Raw genomic sequence first — 18,134 nt, 5'->3', positions numbered from 1 at the left:
CCCCGCCGTGATATTGCTGGAATAGTGCCAAAAGCGGCGTACTCACTCACTCACTCACTCAGATGAACGTCACATGAAGACAGATAACCAGTCTATCGTTACCATGTCACGCAATGAACAACGGTCTTCATCACATCACCGACATGAAGATTCGTAAACAACCAAAATCGTTTAACCAGGGAGCCTATACATGTATATAATTTTTTGTATGGTCTCCCGGGTTTAACAGTTAGAATGAATTGATTTTTTTAGAAGTGAAATGTTTATTATTTATAACAACCCTTTCTGTATTGAATGAGCATCGAGGTACAGTGTATAACTGTGGACCTTAATCATTTCCTGGTTGCCCAAACAATTCTCACCGCAAGTGCTAGCTACAAACATGTTTTGTTAATACTGACCAATCAGATTCAGTGATAAGCGATATTACAGATTCCACATTATAGGTGTAATGGCCTACCAGTCCATGCACGCGGTCAGGCGACACAGCCCTGCACCCACCAGGCATGATGCCCTTTGTAGATCAACCATGTGTCGGTGATTCTCCTGTACGAGTAGACGAAGGAAGTGTTTTATTAATAGATTTTTGAGTGAATTACAGGGCAATTTGATGTTTTAAATTAGACGACGTGTGAATACATAAATATCCGGATCGTGATGTCAGATTGCACAAGACTGCCACCGCTCAACAGATACTTGAACATGACGAGGGTTCAGGATATCTAAAAACTCGACAGATTCCAAGACCATCGAAGGACGAATTTTACAGTCTCAACTCTGTATGGATCAACGCTTGTGGATTTTACCACGTTTACCAGTACTGACTTCCCAGGTGGGCCCAAGACGAGTATTGCAAACCTATTCGCCGAGCAGACGACATTCTCTGACAGTGTTTTCATTACCGATGTGGCAATGGCAACTCTTACAGTCTACCTCCGCAAATCAGGAGACAGTGTTATTCCTCAAGGAAGGGATCCAGGACATCAAGACAGTCAGGGCAGTAAGCATGTTCCTAGATCGTTGAGCGACTCGAAACAGTTCCACGCCTACTTCTGTCAGGATAATCTCGATTCCATTTGGACGAGAAAGCTCATTGATGAATTGGAAGGGAGTCATGGCTTTAAATGTGCCGAGTACCACAGGGACTTGGTGGTAGGAGAAAGGGTTCTAGATTTAATGACTATGTTCATTTTCACATCGGATAGAATCGTCTTTATTCTATCTGAGAATTTTCTTAAGTCGAATTATGCCATGTATCAACTTCAGCTGGCCGTGCAGTATGACATTGACCACGACACAAACAACATAGTGGCACTCCACGTGGACGAGTGTAGAGTGCCGTCAGAGCTGTTGACATTTCAGATCATTGACACAAAGTCTGACGGGTGGAAGGACATATTTATGGACTATTTGAAGAAACCGGGTAAGTCATCCTACCTTTAACACAACACGCACTGTACACCAGGTTAGTTCGCTGCTCAGTGAAAATACTCGAACATCGATATAAGATTACATTAACATATTTAGACCTATGCATTGATACATTTAAGCAGTGTTGAGTAATTGAGTAAAGATTGCCAGGAAATCAAATATATACGTACCCTACTAATCTATGCTATACAATATACACAAGACGTTTTACTCTATATCGTTCACACAATATACACAAGACGTACTACTCTATACCGTTCACACAATATACACAAGACGTATTCCTCTATACCGTTCATACAATATACACAAGACGTATAACTCTATACCGTTCACACAATATACACAAGACATATTACTCTATACCGTTCACACAATATACACAAGACGTATTACTCTATATCGTTCACACAATATACACAAGACGTATTACTCTATACCGTTCACACAATATACACAAGACGTATTACTCTATATCGTTCACACAATATACACAAGACGTATTACTCTATACCGTTCACACAATATACACAAGACGTATTACTCTATACCGTTCACACAATATACACAAGACGTATTACTCTATACCGTTCACACAATATACACAAGACGTATTACTCTATACCGTTTACACAATATACACAAGACGTATTACTCTATACCGTTCACACAATATACACAAGACGTATTACTCTATACCGTTCACACAGTATACAAACGACATATCCTGTTACTCTGTGCTACGTACCCGTGAAGATCCGGGGTAGAACAGGTCTTCAGCAACCCGTGCTTGCCGTAAAAGGCGACTATGCCTGTCGTAAGAGGCGACTGAGGGGATCGGGTGGTCAGGCTGATAACTTGGTTGATGCATGTCAACATGTATCAACATTGCGTGGATCGATGCTCATGATGTCAAACACTGGATTGTCTGGTCCAGAGTCGATTATTAACAGACCGTCGTCATATAGCTGGAGTGCCGCGTTAAACAACAAACAAACTCTATGAATGAAAGCTAACCACGATTGAACATACATACTCGCATAGAGCAAGGTTATGAAAAAACCGCACCAAAACATTATCTAATTAATGTGTTTGTTGTTTAGCGCCTCACTCAGCAATATTACAGCTATATGGCGGCGATCTGGACCATACAATCCATGGATTAATATCATGAGCATCATTCAACGCATTTAGGATAATATGACGTGTATGCATGAACCCAGTCAGCGAGCCTGACCACGGAATCCCGTCAGTCGCCTCTTACAAGTACGGGTTGCTAAACACAAGTTCTTACCCGGATCTTCACGGGGGTATTTTATCATACTTATCCAGGTAATTTCATTGGTTCATTCCAACACTACATGGGAGCCTTGCTTTATATTTATATCATACGAAATAACCAAATTACTTCCTTTTTGCGGGAAAACACGATGCGGGCGGAAAATAGCCGACGATCAATAGTTCATGAACAAGACACCCTCTCTGGATGGCATAATAGACAGTCATGGCAATGAGATGTTTAAGGTTTTAACTGAAATCATATATAACTAGTTCATACTATTTTTAATAGTATGCTAACCAGGCCACTTGTTGTTTTAACAGCTGGTGATCCATTCATATAGTTTTCATAATTATTTTGCCTTTTACGCCCAAAGGTGAGGTGAAATGGGGTTAACGTCGCGTCCAAGATTATTGCACTTATATAGCGACATGCATGCACGTGTGTGTGTGTGTGTGTGTGTGTGTGTGTGTGTGTGTGTGTGTGTGTGTGTGTGTGTGGCTGCTTGTACTAGTCCGGAGTGAAGCCGATTTATAGTGCTAGCCCACTGAGATACCATGCCGCAGTTTAACATGAATACCCCACTCAGACACAGTATACTGACTCCGAGCCGACCAGTCCTTCTTTTAGCCCCTTAATGCCGAGCGCCAGACAGGGTAACAACAAGTACCATCTTTTAACGTTTCTTGGTATGACGCGGTCGGGGATCGCTCTACCACTAGACCACGGAGGCGGTCCTACGTACAATGGAATCTGTTCAGCACATAATTGACTGTTTATTCTCTGGCGTTGACGTTTTTATGTAGTGGCATTTTCAAACAGTCCAGGTTGAGATGAACTTTTATTACCCTCAAGCATGCTGACTATTTACACCAATATACATAGGAAGCTCAGAGTGTGTTGGGCATTATTCGTTGTCCCCTGTCTTTTCAAATAGTTTAAACCTTGGTACAGATGTCATAATCAAAGGTCAAGGTTCCCCGCATTCATCAGTGAACTGACTACGCTAATTACGTCAATGCAGTATACATTCGGAAGTGAAATCTGCAAAAATCTCCCTTTAGAGAATTGTTTGGTCAGTGTGCAGTGAGTGTTTCAACTAATACTAAGGTATAGCCCGAATGCGTAATGTGAGAGAGTGAGTGAGTATGGTTTTACGTCGCTTTTAGCAATATTCCAGCAATATCACGACAGGGGACACCAGAAATGGGCTTCAAACATTGTACCCATGTGCCATGTGGGGAATCGAACCTGGGTATTCGGCGTGACGAGCGAACGCTTTAATCACTAGGCTACCCCACAGCCCTCAATACGTAATGTAAATCATTAAGTTAATGCGAGCATGAAATTAATGCGAGAAATACGAGTGGCGCATTATCATGCCGCATTGGACGTATATGCACGTGAGTCCTGCAAAACACACAAACATATATAAAATCTTTGTTATGGTAATGAAATAATATGATAATAAAAGCGACAAAGCCCTTTCTATAAGAAATATCTGCCAAAGTCAATTTACGATTTACTATATCATGATCACGTGTTCATGAATCACTATCAAATAGTGATGATGCCAGGTGTTCGCGAAAAGGTGAGCGCATCCTGTGCCACCAATGGCACCCGTCACAAACACATGCAAAGGCAAGTCAATTCTTCACCTAATAACACAAGAAGATATGGTACCAAATAGGGAATTGCATCGGACATAATTTGTGTCACTGATCCGTCAATTTTGGAAATGTCCTCCACATGTCTACCTTAAAGGGCAAGTTCACACGGAAATTAACCTATTTTGTACTTTTTCCACATTAAAAGTGTTAACCTAGAAGTGTCATAGACAAAAATATAAAAATATCACAATTAATTAACATATTTATCGCATTAAAACGATTTATATTTTTCACATTTACCAAGTGTTCTATTTCCACAACAAAAACACCATGGCTTATGCCCCTTGCAATATGACGTCATTGGTGCCAATTAATAAACATTATGACGTCATCATGCTTTGTTAGAGCCGCTTCACGTGGTGTAGGTCTAGGTGTGTGATTCTAGCGTCTCAGATGCCAGCCAGCATAGTGTTATGCTGAGTCACCACTGCGCCGGAGTGTGTCGTAGGCCATGTTGTTTTACCGCAAACTGGTACTTGATATCTTTTGCGTTGAGAATAGACAGGGACCCAGTTGAATTGGCACCAATTACGTCATAATCTAAGGGGGATAACTCAGGCCTGTTTAGCTCGAAAAACGAAGGCCTCATAACGGCATATCATTTTCACACTATTGTGAGCTTCCTACTTTCACTGTGAAAAAAATGAGTGTATACTAATACTAATTAATTCTAAAATTGCGTTTTGTTTAGAAAAAGAAAGAAAGTGATTTTTGCGTGTACACTTCCCCTTTAAAACATTTTGAAAGCTTTACTGAGGCCTGGAATGTTGTGATGATGATACACCTTCTGAGCAAGAGACGTTTGACGCTCTTTGAAATCTTGGTAGAAAGAGCATGCTCGGTTGTATCTCAAAAGTTGTGAAATGTAGACTCCAAGGGCTGGAGCTTCAGGAAGATAGTTCGACATAAAGGAACGTTTACCATTGGAAATTTGCACACCCTTCTTGTCACACAGTCTTGTGGGGAGGGTTTTGTCACTCCGAATCTTTATGCATAGATCTAAGTATGAAACAGATGAGGCGGTCTCACTGGTCTCCTTTATTTCAAGTTCAGGTGGGTAATAACGTGGAAAGGAATTGGCTATTTGATGGTTATTGAACGATATCAGATTATTAATATTCTGATTTGCCATTTCAAGCAGAAATTCTGAAATGCCTGAAATTCTGATTGGCGCCCATGGGAATGCCTACTTCTTGCCTAAATGTCTTACCCCCAAATTTTACATAGATAATATCAATGTCCAACATTTCACAATAGTGTTTTCTCAGTAAACGTCAGATGGCATTTGCTTTCATTTTGGACAAATTGACCTGAACCTCTGAACATAGATAACTGTATGTATGATCACAACGGTTTGTGAAAAAAAATCCCATGGCCCAAGGAATGAAATTTCCCCTTAAGTTTGTCATGTGGGATAGTGGTGTACAAATTTGAAAAATCAAATGTTTCGACACAATTGAATCCGGTTCTTTTTTGAGATTGTGAAATGGCAAGCAAATCCTTTGAGTTTTTGAGAACCCACGTGGTATTAATTCCACTTGTCTCAGATACTCTCTGACCCGTAAAGATCCGCGGTAGAATAGGTCTTCATCAACCCATGCTTGCAGTAAAAGGCGACTATGCTTGTCGCAAGAGGCCACTAACGGGATCGGGTGGTCAGGCTCGCTGACTTGGTTGATGAATGTCATCGTATCCCAATTGCGTGGATCGATGTTCATGAAGTCAATCAATTGATTGTCTGGTCCAGTCTGGATTATTTACAGACCGCCGTCATAAAGCTGGAATATTGCTGAGTGCGGCGTTAAACAAAATGAAACAAACAAACGAAAACAGATACTCTCTATAAAGAGTGGTCTAGTGGTAGAGCGTCCGCCCGGAGGGGTGAAGGTCCGGGGATCGATCCCCGGCCGCGTCATACCAAAAGACGTTAAAAGATGGTACTTGTTGTTACCCTGTCTGGCGCTCGGCGTTGAGGGGCTAAATGTGATGCGTACGTAAAATGGTTATGATACTTTGAGGCCTTGTCAGTGGGAGCAACTACAAACTTTTCATGCTGGGCAGAATGGGTTTTGTTCCATTTTTGTATCCTCTTTTGCACTTTGTGCATTCTACCTAAAACAACATCACGCACTGACTTAACCATGGTTTATTTATTCATAATGGCATCATAACAATGTGTAATAGTTTGAACATGTACGGAAACGCATTTTGAAAACTGATACCATTACTTATTTTGACATTTAAGCGATACTGATTTAACAATCCTCCCTGTACATAATAAATCATTTCTCAAGACGCTTTGTAACGCCGTTTGACGCGTACTGAGACAAAAGGAAACCAACACCTCACATTGTCTATTCCTTTCAAACTGCTTTGGGAACAATAACCAGACATCTCACCAAAGCTTGTGTGCAGAACATAAAAACTGCAAGAAAACACTTGTTTGAATTAAGGTAGATATGTTTTTAGTAATACAAAAATTGGCATCTTCAGAATACTTCCGCGTCTTTATCCTAATTAAACATCAGGTCTTTTAAAATCATGGAATGAGGTGCGTCAAGTAAATATGTTTAGGAAGAAGGCGATCACAGTTACGTTTGCCTTTTGATATGGTTCATGGAGTGAGTGAGTGAGTGAGTATGGTTTTACGCCGCTCTTAGCAATATTCAAGCAATATCACGGCGAGGGACACCAGAAATGGGCTTCACACATTGTACCCATGTCGGGAATCGAACCCGAGTCTTTGGCGTGACGAGCGAACGCTTTAACCCTATGTTACATGGAATGTGGATAATTGTAGCGTATATTATGTTCCAGCACCGATGATGCCAGCCAAAATATGCACTAATGGATGTGAGTAGACATTTTACGATGTGATTTTTCTTCATATATATCTAAGGCCACACATTTTTTTATTTTTCGTTTCACGGGCCCGCCGCTCATACTGAAGAGCAACCGGAAAAGAAATCAGTTATACATAATTTATGTTTAATATATCTCCCGCTAGTAATATAGAACCTCACTAAAAAGATTTTCTTATATAAATTCCATGTTTACATCACTATCGGTGATTCAAGAAGCCAGCTGCAGTAACTCCACAGCAGAATGATTTTCATATAAATAAAAAAATAAATGATAGGCATAGCTATTTAATTTTTCTTGACCGATCTTGTGTGGAAAAGCTGGAATAAATCCGCGAAACATATAATTTAAAAGGTGTGGCCTAAAAGTTATAAATCTTAATTCACGCCATTGTTATGTATGTAGCACACCCCTCTCAGGTGTAATTCTTTTTATCGTTGTAGCACATGTCAGTGTTACAGACTTATGCAAAACTAATAGGTCAGTGATGTCAGAACCACCAACGCTGAGAGCAACTCTCCGTATCCCTGACAACATCAGACGTAGGATCAAGGTATGGTGCCAAATAACGAGTAGTCATCAAATACACAAGTCACACATATTGCGTAAAAAATGTATTTGCTCTTTGCTTTTGTTGCCATCAGTCACACACCGGTACATATACTGTTGTATCATTCGCCTAACCTACCAAATTATATCTTGCATAATATCAGTTTTATTCACAGTACTTATAGGTGTCCGCCACATTTGATTCTGGATAGCATTGCGTGATGAATATTCATTGAACGTGTGGGTAGTGTGAACTAATTATTTGTGAGTCAGTACGGTTTTATATGTAATCTTACGTACCAAGAAACACTGAGCAATGGACTCGTATCTATATTATGTATAGCCATGTAGCAAAGGATATGACACTTGTTTACAAGATTAAGCGTGTATTACTTACGTAGTGCGTTCTCCATTGAAGTTCACATTTAATAAAGAAGTTATTAAAGCTGCTCTAACGTCTTGAAATCACGACGTTTACGTTAATCACATTCGGATCTGTTCTACCGATGTTATTAATTTGGGGAAAATTCATATGTCGATCCTATTGATGTTGTGAAAATGAAAGTTACATAGCTGCACATACGCGTTGAATCCTGTGTAAGAATTCTTTGACAATACTGACAGATAGTGTTGTGTACTGTTAGATGTTATTTCAGTCAAAAATGTCATTGTATTCTCAAGAAGAAGATTGCTATAACATCGCTTTGTACAGCGCTGTTTTAATATCAGAGCAATATCATACCCAGCATATGAAGCATGCATATATAAGGGTGTAATATTCTTTGGACCTCCTCCGTAGTGTAGTGGATAGAGCGCTCCTGGAAAGCGGATGGTTGGTGGTTCGATCCCCGGCCTCGTCATACCATAAGACGTCAAAAGATGATACGTGTTGTATTCCTGCTCGGCGATCGGCAATTTAGTACTCAGGAATTTGAGTTGAGTTTATGGTGACACACAACATTTGCTATGACATGTATGAGTACGTACCTTAGGATGGCATGTGTCTTTTATACACTGCATCTAGTCTTTATTTATTGTTAAGTATGTTTCTTACAGTTACAGAGTCACGCAATTAGACTATAGTAGTTATTTTTAGAATGTAAGGGCAGTAACTCGCACTGCACACCTCATCTGCGCATTGTGATGCGCAGGTTCCTTAGTGGTTTTCGTGCACAATCGCCATTGTTTCTGTTGACATCGTAAGCTACGTTAATCGACTTGACACACTCACTACGTCAGTTTCGTTTGCTGTAAGTCGGCTGGAACGATCTTTTCTCGTCAAAGATCATTTTCATCGAATGATCGTCACGCCATGGCTACTCGTCGTCCAAAGAGACATCGAAGCAGAAATAGGTCATCGGCGCACACTACGGACGACATTGCGATCCAACATGGCGGCCCTGCTACTTCCGACCACGAGCAAACATCTATCGACAGCGCACAATCTGTAGACGCAGAGACTTTCCGTGCGAGGTATCGCCACGAAAATCCGGGGATTTACGACGGAGATCCCAGGAACTGGTATGTGTCCCAGCTGAGGGCACGAATTGCCAGGGACATCGGGATTCAACATCTTCCCCCGAGTCTCACCAAGGCTCAACTTCTGGCGTTGTATTTACGCAACCGCCCATCAGAGTCGGCACGGGGACAGTCAGGAGAGCCTGAATCATCGGATGCCACTGAGGTGCACAGGACTCACTTGCCTAGTAGGACTGTCTCCTCCAGTGCCACCATTACCTCAGATGACCACAATGGGCCCAACTCGTGTGTGACCGACCTTCAAGGTTTATCCATGACAGTCAATCAACTGGTGGCAACAGTGGCTGCACTAGCAGAGAAGGTCAATTCAACCACCAATAACCATGCCAATCTCACTGTGCCTCCAAATATCATAGACAGCCAGTTTTCTCTGCAGACTGCCTTACATGACAGACTTCAACAGGGTCAAGGGCCACCAGGCTTCTCCACCTCACGTCCCTTCACCCTCGATACTGTTTATGACAACACAGCCTCAAGCACTACCCATCATGTTACAGGTAATTTTGGCTTAGACCCTAATTCCCTTCCCCGTATAGATACAGTGTCTGCGAGTTTACGTCAGCACATAGTGGAAGGTAGAGATGTCAACCTAGCACTGCTACTAGTTCCAGATGATATACCCACTAACCCTCGTACAATTGAACTGGGGAATGGTGAATTACGACTAAAACCAGCCGGAGATCCCAGACTACAGAAAACCCTCAGTCTCAAACACTTCATCACTGCTTTCAATCGCTACAAGAGAATTATGTTGACCCGATGGCCTCAGAGAAGTGTAGAATTGGACAGATATCTTGATCTTATTTTGGGCCTTAGCAACGAAGGTGAGGAAAGTGATTTCTACACCTACCATAAGATGTTTTCAGCCAAAGCCGCTTCAGCTCTTCTGCAGTCCAATGTCAAAGTAGATTGGAGCAAGTTGGATCAAGAGTTATACCTAAGAGTTTTCAATTCTGACAAGAACAATAGGTGTCAACACTGTCATGGAATCAACCACCCCACAGAATTCTGCCCTTTAGCCATCCACCAGGCTAGTGCCAACAAACGAGATAAGAATCTCCCACATATGTTCAATCGTAGCCAAGCCCGACCTCGAAACCAAGATGCTCAAGGTCGTCAAATTGTGTTTCATGAAGGACGTCCAGTGTGCAATAATTTCAACTACGAATCGTGTGTACGTCCGAACTGTAGATTTGCTCATGTCTGTGCTGGATGTCAGAAGAATCATGCAATCAAGAAGTGTTCGAAGACATCAGACAAATCAACACGTTCCAAGTGACTACCCCTTAATGCAGTCATATCTCCAATTAAGGTAGACGTGTTACAGCAACAACTGGGAAAACATCCCGATAAACATTTCGTGCAAGAACTGGTTTCGGGGATATCAGATGGGTATTTTACAGGCATAGATCACCCCCCCTACTAGGACATATGAGTGCAAGAATTTGTTATCCACCAGAGGACGCAAGAAGTCGGCAGCTGTCGACACTCTTCTGCAACAGGAACGAGACAGGGGCTATCTCATTGGTCCGTTTGATATATCACCCTTCCCAATTCACCGCATCAACCCCATTGGACTGGTCGAAGGGAAGTATTCCAGAAAGCAGAGACTGATTGTGGATATGTCGGCTCCTCACGACGATTGTGTGAATCCCAGCCTCAATTCCTTGATCGACAAGGACAAGTATTCCTTGTCATATGTGACAGTGGATGATGCCATCAATGTCATCAAACAACTTGGGCCAGGATCTGTTATGTGTAAAACTGACATCACAGATGCTTTTAAACTTATACCCATCCACCCTGACCTGTGGCATCTTCACGGTATTAAATGGCGCCAACAGTTTTACTACTTCACTAGACTAGTGTTTGGATGTAGGTCCAGTCCAAAAATATTTGATCAGTTGTCCATAGCCATATGCTGGACAGCCCAAAACTGTTACCAGATACCACTCATTCTTCATCTGTTGGATGACTTCATATGTTTCGCCAAAGACCATTCTCTTGGACAGACTATTATGAACAATATGCTCACTATGTTTCATGACTTGGACATTCCCTTATCTAAAGCTAAGACAGCTGGTCCTTCGGAATGCCTAGAATATCTTGGCATCACCCTGGATTCTTCTCGGATGGAGGCCCGCCTGCCTACGGAGAAAGTGCAGAGAATTGTCACCTTGATCGACCATATAATCAAGAAAACCCATGTGACTAAGAGGGATCTCTTAGTGATTCTGGGACACATGAACTTTGCCATGCGCATCATTAGACCAGGCAGAAGTTTTATTGGATACCTATTAGGGGTAGCTCACTCGGTTTCCAACCTACGGGACATTGTGCATCTCTCAGCTGACTGCCTGCTGGATTTCCAAATGTGGCGCTACTTTCTTCAAAATTGGAATGGTGTCTCCATGTTTATTACAGACACTATCAACTCACCTGATTTTCAGTTGTACACAGACGCGGCAGCATCTCTTGGATATGGGGGTTTCTTCCAAGGCAGATGGTTTTCATCCACCTGGTCCACAGAACTGTTTAGTTTGGCAGGAGTAAACTTGTCAATAGCACTCTTGGAGTTATTTCCCATTGTGACAGCTGCCCATTTATGGGGACCCTTGTGGTCAAATAAGTGTGTGTGTTTCTACTGTGACAACCAGGCCACTGTTGCTATCATCAACAAAGGCAGATCCCCTATCCCTCTTATCATGCGTTTTATGAGACAATTAACCTTACATGCTATTCAATGGAATTATGTGTTTTGTGCTAAACATGTTCCTGGTGTGGATAATGCTATAAGTGATGCTCTCTCACGATTGCAGATAGCCAGATTTCGTCACCTAGCACCAGATGCAGAGTGTCACCCAACCCCGTGTCCTCAGCTGACAGACCTGATGTACCCGTAACCCATGGAGGAAATATCGAGGCAGACATCGAACTTTTGTGGTCATCAGCTGTGTCTACCAGAACATATCAGGTCTACCAATCAGGAGTTAACGCATTTCTCACCTTCATGACTATGCAGGGGTTCGTGTGGACTACTACTTTACCTCCTATCTCGGAAGACATTCTCATTAGATTTGTGGCTCACTGTTACCGTAGAATGTTGCTACGATATTCTACCATTAAATCATACCTGTGTGGCATTCGGTTTAGGTATTTACAAGTAGGTTTACCTAACCCTTGGACATCCGGTTCTTTAATTCGGTTGCAAACTATTGTGCAGGGGGTAAAAAGACATCAAGGGCTGTCCACATCACCCCGCTTGCCAATAACAACTCCTATCTTAGCTAAGATTGTTATGGCTCTAAATCATGGTGTTTTTGATCCCTACACCTGTGGACTATTGAAAGCAGTGTGTTGTCTGGCGTTCTTCGGCTTTCTCCGTTGCGGAGAATTTGCTTGTGACACTGACAACTTTAATCCAGTTTACAATCTTACCCTTAGAGCTGTGCAATTCTCCAAGATCTCGGCTTCATTCACCTTGCTGTCGGCAGCGTCAAAGACAGATCCATTCCGGAAAGGAGTAACCATCACCTATACAGCCACGGGCAATTGTGTATGCCCTGTAGCTAGTATGCAAGCCTACCTCGTTCAACGCCATCGCTATGCCGTGCATAGTGCTGATCCTTTATTTGTTACGGTAGATGGCAAGGTATTATGCAGGACATATTTCATCGTGCAACTGAAGAAACTATTAAGACTGTGTGGTTATGATGACAATGCCTACAATGGTCATTCCTTTCGAATAGGAGCCGCTACATCAGCAGCCAGTGCTAAAGTACCAGATCACCTCATACAAGTCCTTGGTCGGTGGTCATCTTCTTGTTACACCAGATATATACGTACACCTCAAGATGTTTTGTGGCGGGCTCAAAAAGATATGGCCTTTTCTTTGTTAACATTGGCCATAATACCCTTCTCCACAACGCCCAGTGTATATATTCATGTTAAATTCATCTGTAAACCTTTTCTTCAAGTGTAATGTATTATCATGATTATTTAGCATATTTCTTGACTCCAATACACATGTTAGTTCACTACATATTCTTATGTTTGTTGTTTGTTCTCTTGGATACAGGTTAGAAATAGTTACCACCTTGGTTATAGGGCATACATTTGTTACATCCTTGTACGACTATGACCAGTTTACTTCTGTGTAGTTAGTTTTGGGGGGATTCTCATTTAAAAATTAATCATAGGCATATTTCTTAATTCTTTCATGTTCATTTGGCAGAGTATCCGCCGGTAGTTGCGGATATTCATGGCCCCAAAATGTTAGTATTTTCACCACTAGGCCTGGTCATCTCAGCACTTGACACTGCAGGGCGTTTCCCCTCAGGATGGGGTCAAGTGGTTTGCTGTATTACATAAGTAATGGGAATCCCCCAGCCCAAAATAAATAAATCATTATTATTTGTATGTTGCTGTTCTGTTGTGTGTCAGTATAAATTAGTACTCAGGAATTTGAGTTGAGTTTATGGTGACACACAACATTTGCTATGACATGTATGAGTACGTACCTTAGGAAGGCATGTGTCTTTTATACACTGCATCTAGTCTTTATTTATTGTTAAGTATGTTTCTTACAGTTACAGAGTCACGCAATTAGACTATAGTAGTTATTTTTAGAATGTAAGGGCAGTAACTCGCACTGCACACCTCATCTGCGCATTGTGATGCGCAGGTTCCTTAGTGGTTTTCGTGCACAATCGCCATTGTTTCTGTTGACACCCACCTCCATCCCCTGCTCCACCAGTTCTGTGGTAATCAGATCTTGTCTACTTAGTATAACAACTATTAAACATGCATGTATAAGGCTTTATACTGGGGATTCCCATTCTTGTGTTAATATATTATCAGAGTTAATAATATATCTCATCAATTACTTAAACACTCTGTCCATGTGCTTATATCCATTAACATTCACCCATGTAACTTCTTATTCTTATTTAATATTTGTCATGCTAACCTCTTTTGCCCAGCGCTTGGGTACTATAATACACTGTCAAGGAGTTTCCCTCCATAGTTATGTATTTTCAAATCACCATGTAATGCATTTTCCCTTCGCAGCTGTTATAGGTAATCTACTGTCGAGGCGTTTCCCTCCAGTTTTATCTGTAATCCACTGTTGAAGGCGTTTTCCCTTTGCAGCTATAATCTGTAATCTACTGTTGAAGGCGTTTCCCTTCACAGCCATAATCTATAATCCACTGTCGAAGGCGTTTCCCTTCGCAGCTATGTTATCGTTAATCCACGGTTGAAGGCGTTTCCCTTCACAGCTTTATCTGTAATCCACCGTTGAAGGCGTTTCCCTTCACAGCCTTATCTGTAATTCACTGTGGCAGGCGTTTCCCTTCACAGCTTTATCTGTAATCCACTGTTGTAAGCGTTTCCCTTCGCAGCTATTTTATCTGTAATCCACTGTTGAAGGCGTTTCCCTTCTCAGCTACATCTGTAATCTACTGTTGAAGGCGTTTCCCTTCTCAGCTACATCTGTAATCCACTGTTGAAGGCGTTTCCCTTCGCAGCTATGTAATCTGTAATCACTGTTGAAGGCGTTTCCCTTTGCAGCTATGTCATTGTAATCTATTGTTGAAGGCGTTTCCCTTCCCAGCTATAATCTGTGGCAGAGTATCCGCCGGTAGTTGCGGATATTCATGGCCCCAAAATGTTAGTATTTTCACCACTAGGCCTGGTCATCTCAGCACTTGACACTGCAGGGCGTTTCCCCTCAGGATGGGGTCAAGTGGTTTGCTGTATTACATAAGTAATGGGAATCCCCCAGTATCCGCCGGTAGTTGCGGATATTCATGGCCCCAAAATGTTAGTATTTTCACCACTAGGCCTGGTCATCTCAGCACTTGACACTGCAGGGCGTTTCCCCTCAGGATGGGGTCAAGTGGTTTGCTGTATTACATAAGTAATGGGAATCCCCCAGCCCAAAATAAATAAATCATTATTATTTGTATGTTGCTGTTCTGTTGTGTGTCAGTATAAATGGGGGATAAAACAATGACTGGTCGGCACAGGCAAGGACGCACGCACGCCATATAAGTGCAATAATCTTGCTAAAAAGTGCAATAATCTTGAACGCGACGTGTAACCCCATTTCAACTCACCACAACTTCCAATGGTTCTCTAGATCCTGGGTTCTGATGTTTGATGCATGTATTACAGATCTGGCACAGATGCCAGGCCCTGGACGACACCCAGCTGCGGAAAGCAACAACCCAAGTGAGTATTCTCATCAGTTGGGGTAAGTGATTCATTCACGTGTAACTATTCCACATATCACTTCAATCAAAGTCTACAGAGTCATGACACGGTTGAATTGTAACATGTCCCAAGCGCTCTGAACTCAACGGATTTCGAGGGGTATATAGTGTGATGTACCCCGTGCGTGATCCCATGTACCCCGATCCGTTAGGCGAGGGTACAAAGTCTCACACACAGGGCACATCACATCATATGCCCCGAGAGATCGGTCGACAACGAATTTTTCTCCCCAACATTCATTCAAACAGGTCCGGAATATAATTTTGTTCCCAGTTTCTCCGAGTTAGCAAAACCCGTGTCAGACGAAACGAGTAACTTCCCTTTACCCAATGCATTCGGATAAACATCGGTTCATTTCACCTGTGGGCTGCACGAAAAAGGCAAACTTCTACGACCTGCATCGAAGTGACGCACCTTGATATAACTGCAATAATGTTGCATCCTCACTCGCTACTCTTTTAATGTGGACTTAAACAACGCTCAAAGTAAAGCCTGACTTCTAAAGTCAACAAGTAAACCCATGGGAGCTGAGATATTACATTTTTTGTAGAACAAACTGTAAACGTCCCCGCATGTACTGACCACTTATCTCATTTATCAGAGTAGCAGCCCTGTCAGCCTGACCACTGAGAGCAGTACCGACCTAGACGATCAACAGATGGAGGATGCTGTGTTAGTAGGAGCTGAGGATACCGTGAATGTACAGTATTCCTTGAAGCGGGTGACCAAACCACAGGCTACATTGCTGCATGCCCTCAACATACGCGTGAAGGGGGGATTCGTGTACGAGGCGAGAGAGTCACGGCTGACTGACAATGAGGATGAACTTAACGTTGAAGAAGGAGACGTGTTGGAAATGTTACACGATGAACCCACTCATGGTAATATGTACAAGTGTAAAAATGCTCATGGACATGTTGGTTTTGTGCCTAATTCGCTGATGTCGCCATCTTTCTATTTGCTCCCCTCTCAAATTGTAAAACAGTTCAAACAAACAATATCAAATTCTGAAAATGAAATGTTCAGAAAGGAACTTGAACGACTTGGAATTTCCTACTTCGTTGCCACCGGGGAAAATCGGGGGGATGCTGTGTACTTATCTGTCAAAAGGAAGGATGTTTTGTTACAAGTAGCAACAAGAAACGCAGGTCGAGCTGTTTTCAAAAACTGTAGAAATGAAATGGGTTACCTACCCATTTCGCTCACTGAATACGTAAATGTCGAAAAACCCAACTTAGAGTTAGGAATCTCGGCTCTGTTCAACATGGGAAGGGAGAGTTTTGAATCAGAGGCGTAACACAAGAGGGACAGCATAACGAATAGCTGTGCCTCGTGCCCATCTGTGTTACGATGGAGTAGAGCTCTGCTCCTGGTCAATCTATTACGATGGGACATAGTTGTGCCTAATTCTCATAGTGGTACCATGGTTCATAGCTGTCTTCTGCTCAGTGGTGTTACTATGGCACGTGTCTGTTCCTCGTGCTCAGTAGTGTTTTCGTGGCACAGTTTGTTGCACTTATGATATTTGTGCAGCTCTGACAAAAGCTTTTTTCCTGATTGAAAATACACCGACTGTCAAATCTGATGATGAGAATGGCAGTGACAACTCTCCCACCTATAACATCTGCAAATTAGGAGAAGTGTTATTCCTCAAGGACATCAATACTGTCAGCGCAATAATCATGTTTCTAGATCGCTAGACGACTCGAAATGATTCATTGCTTACGTCAGTCAGGATACTCTCGATTGGAGAATTGGAAGGGAGTCATGGGTTTTAATGTGCCGAGTACCACAGGGACTTGGTGGTAGTAGAGAGAGTGTTCTAGATTTAATGACTATGTTCATTGGATTAACACGTAAAGATGTCTTGTGCTTGTTCTATCAGCGTGGGAGAATACCGCCCGTATCATTACGCTCTCACTGCCATATCCATCGATCTCTCGAATGCGGTTTGCGGAAAAACGTTCATGGCGCCGTCGATACACACTGGCCCTAAAGTCAGATCTTCGAAATCCTGGAGTTGTTGCTGTATGGCTTAGCCAAGGTAGATGATGTAACTCTTTCGCATATTATTTATGTGTTAATGTCTTTCATCTTATTTTTCGCAGGGGCATATTTTGACAGTGATCAATGAAGTCATCCGTTTATAAGAAATTCGAAAATAACAAAACTCATAATTGCACAACTACTGTTCAATAAATACGTCATTGTATTCCGGTATGTTTGTTCACCTATACTTGCCGACCCGTGAAGATCGGGGTAGAATTGGTCTTCAGCAACCCATGCTTGCCGTAAAAGGCGACTATCCATTTTAGGTATATCAACCGTGAACTATGCAAAATACATCCGGCGACTAACGGGATCGGGTGGCCAGGCTCGCTGACTTGGTTGATGCATGTCATCGTATCCCAATTGAATGGGACGATGCTCATGATGCCAATCACTAGATTGTCTGGTCCAGATTCGATTATTAACAGACCGCCGTCATATAGCTGGAATATTGCTGAGTGCGGCGTTAAACAACAAAC

The 18,134-nt window shown here is 42.2% G+C and overlaps 1 protein-coding gene across 1 annotated transcript; it reads left to right on the top strand.

Annotated features, from left to right (window-relative positions):
- The first annotated feature begins 540 nt into the window (after positions 1-540).
- On the top strand, positions 541-17,764 carry LOC124120476. The gene is made up of 5 exons (XM_046483307.2): positions 541-1,423; positions 7,198-7,233; positions 7,686-7,795; positions 15,508-15,564; positions 16,208-17,764. The coding sequence occupies exons 1-5, from the start codon at positions 913-915 to the stop codon at positions 16,901-16,903; spliced, it is 1,410 nt and encodes a 469-aa protein (XP_046339263.2). The 5' UTR covers positions 541-912; the 3' UTR covers positions 16,904-17,764.
- Positions 17,765-18,134: the final 370 nt, after the last annotated feature.

This window comes from Haliotis rufescens, unplaced genomic scaffold, assembly GCF_023055435.1.
Source record: "Haliotis rufescens isolate VD_foot unplaced genomic scaffold, xgHalRufe1.0.p SCAF_11, whole genome shotgun sequence".
NCBI classification, from domain to species: Eukaryota; Metazoa; Mollusca; class Gastropoda; order Lepetellida; family Haliotidae; genus Haliotis; species Haliotis rufescens.
Note: the sequence above shows the minus strand (reverse complement) of the source record. Positions and strands in the feature narration are given on the sequence as shown.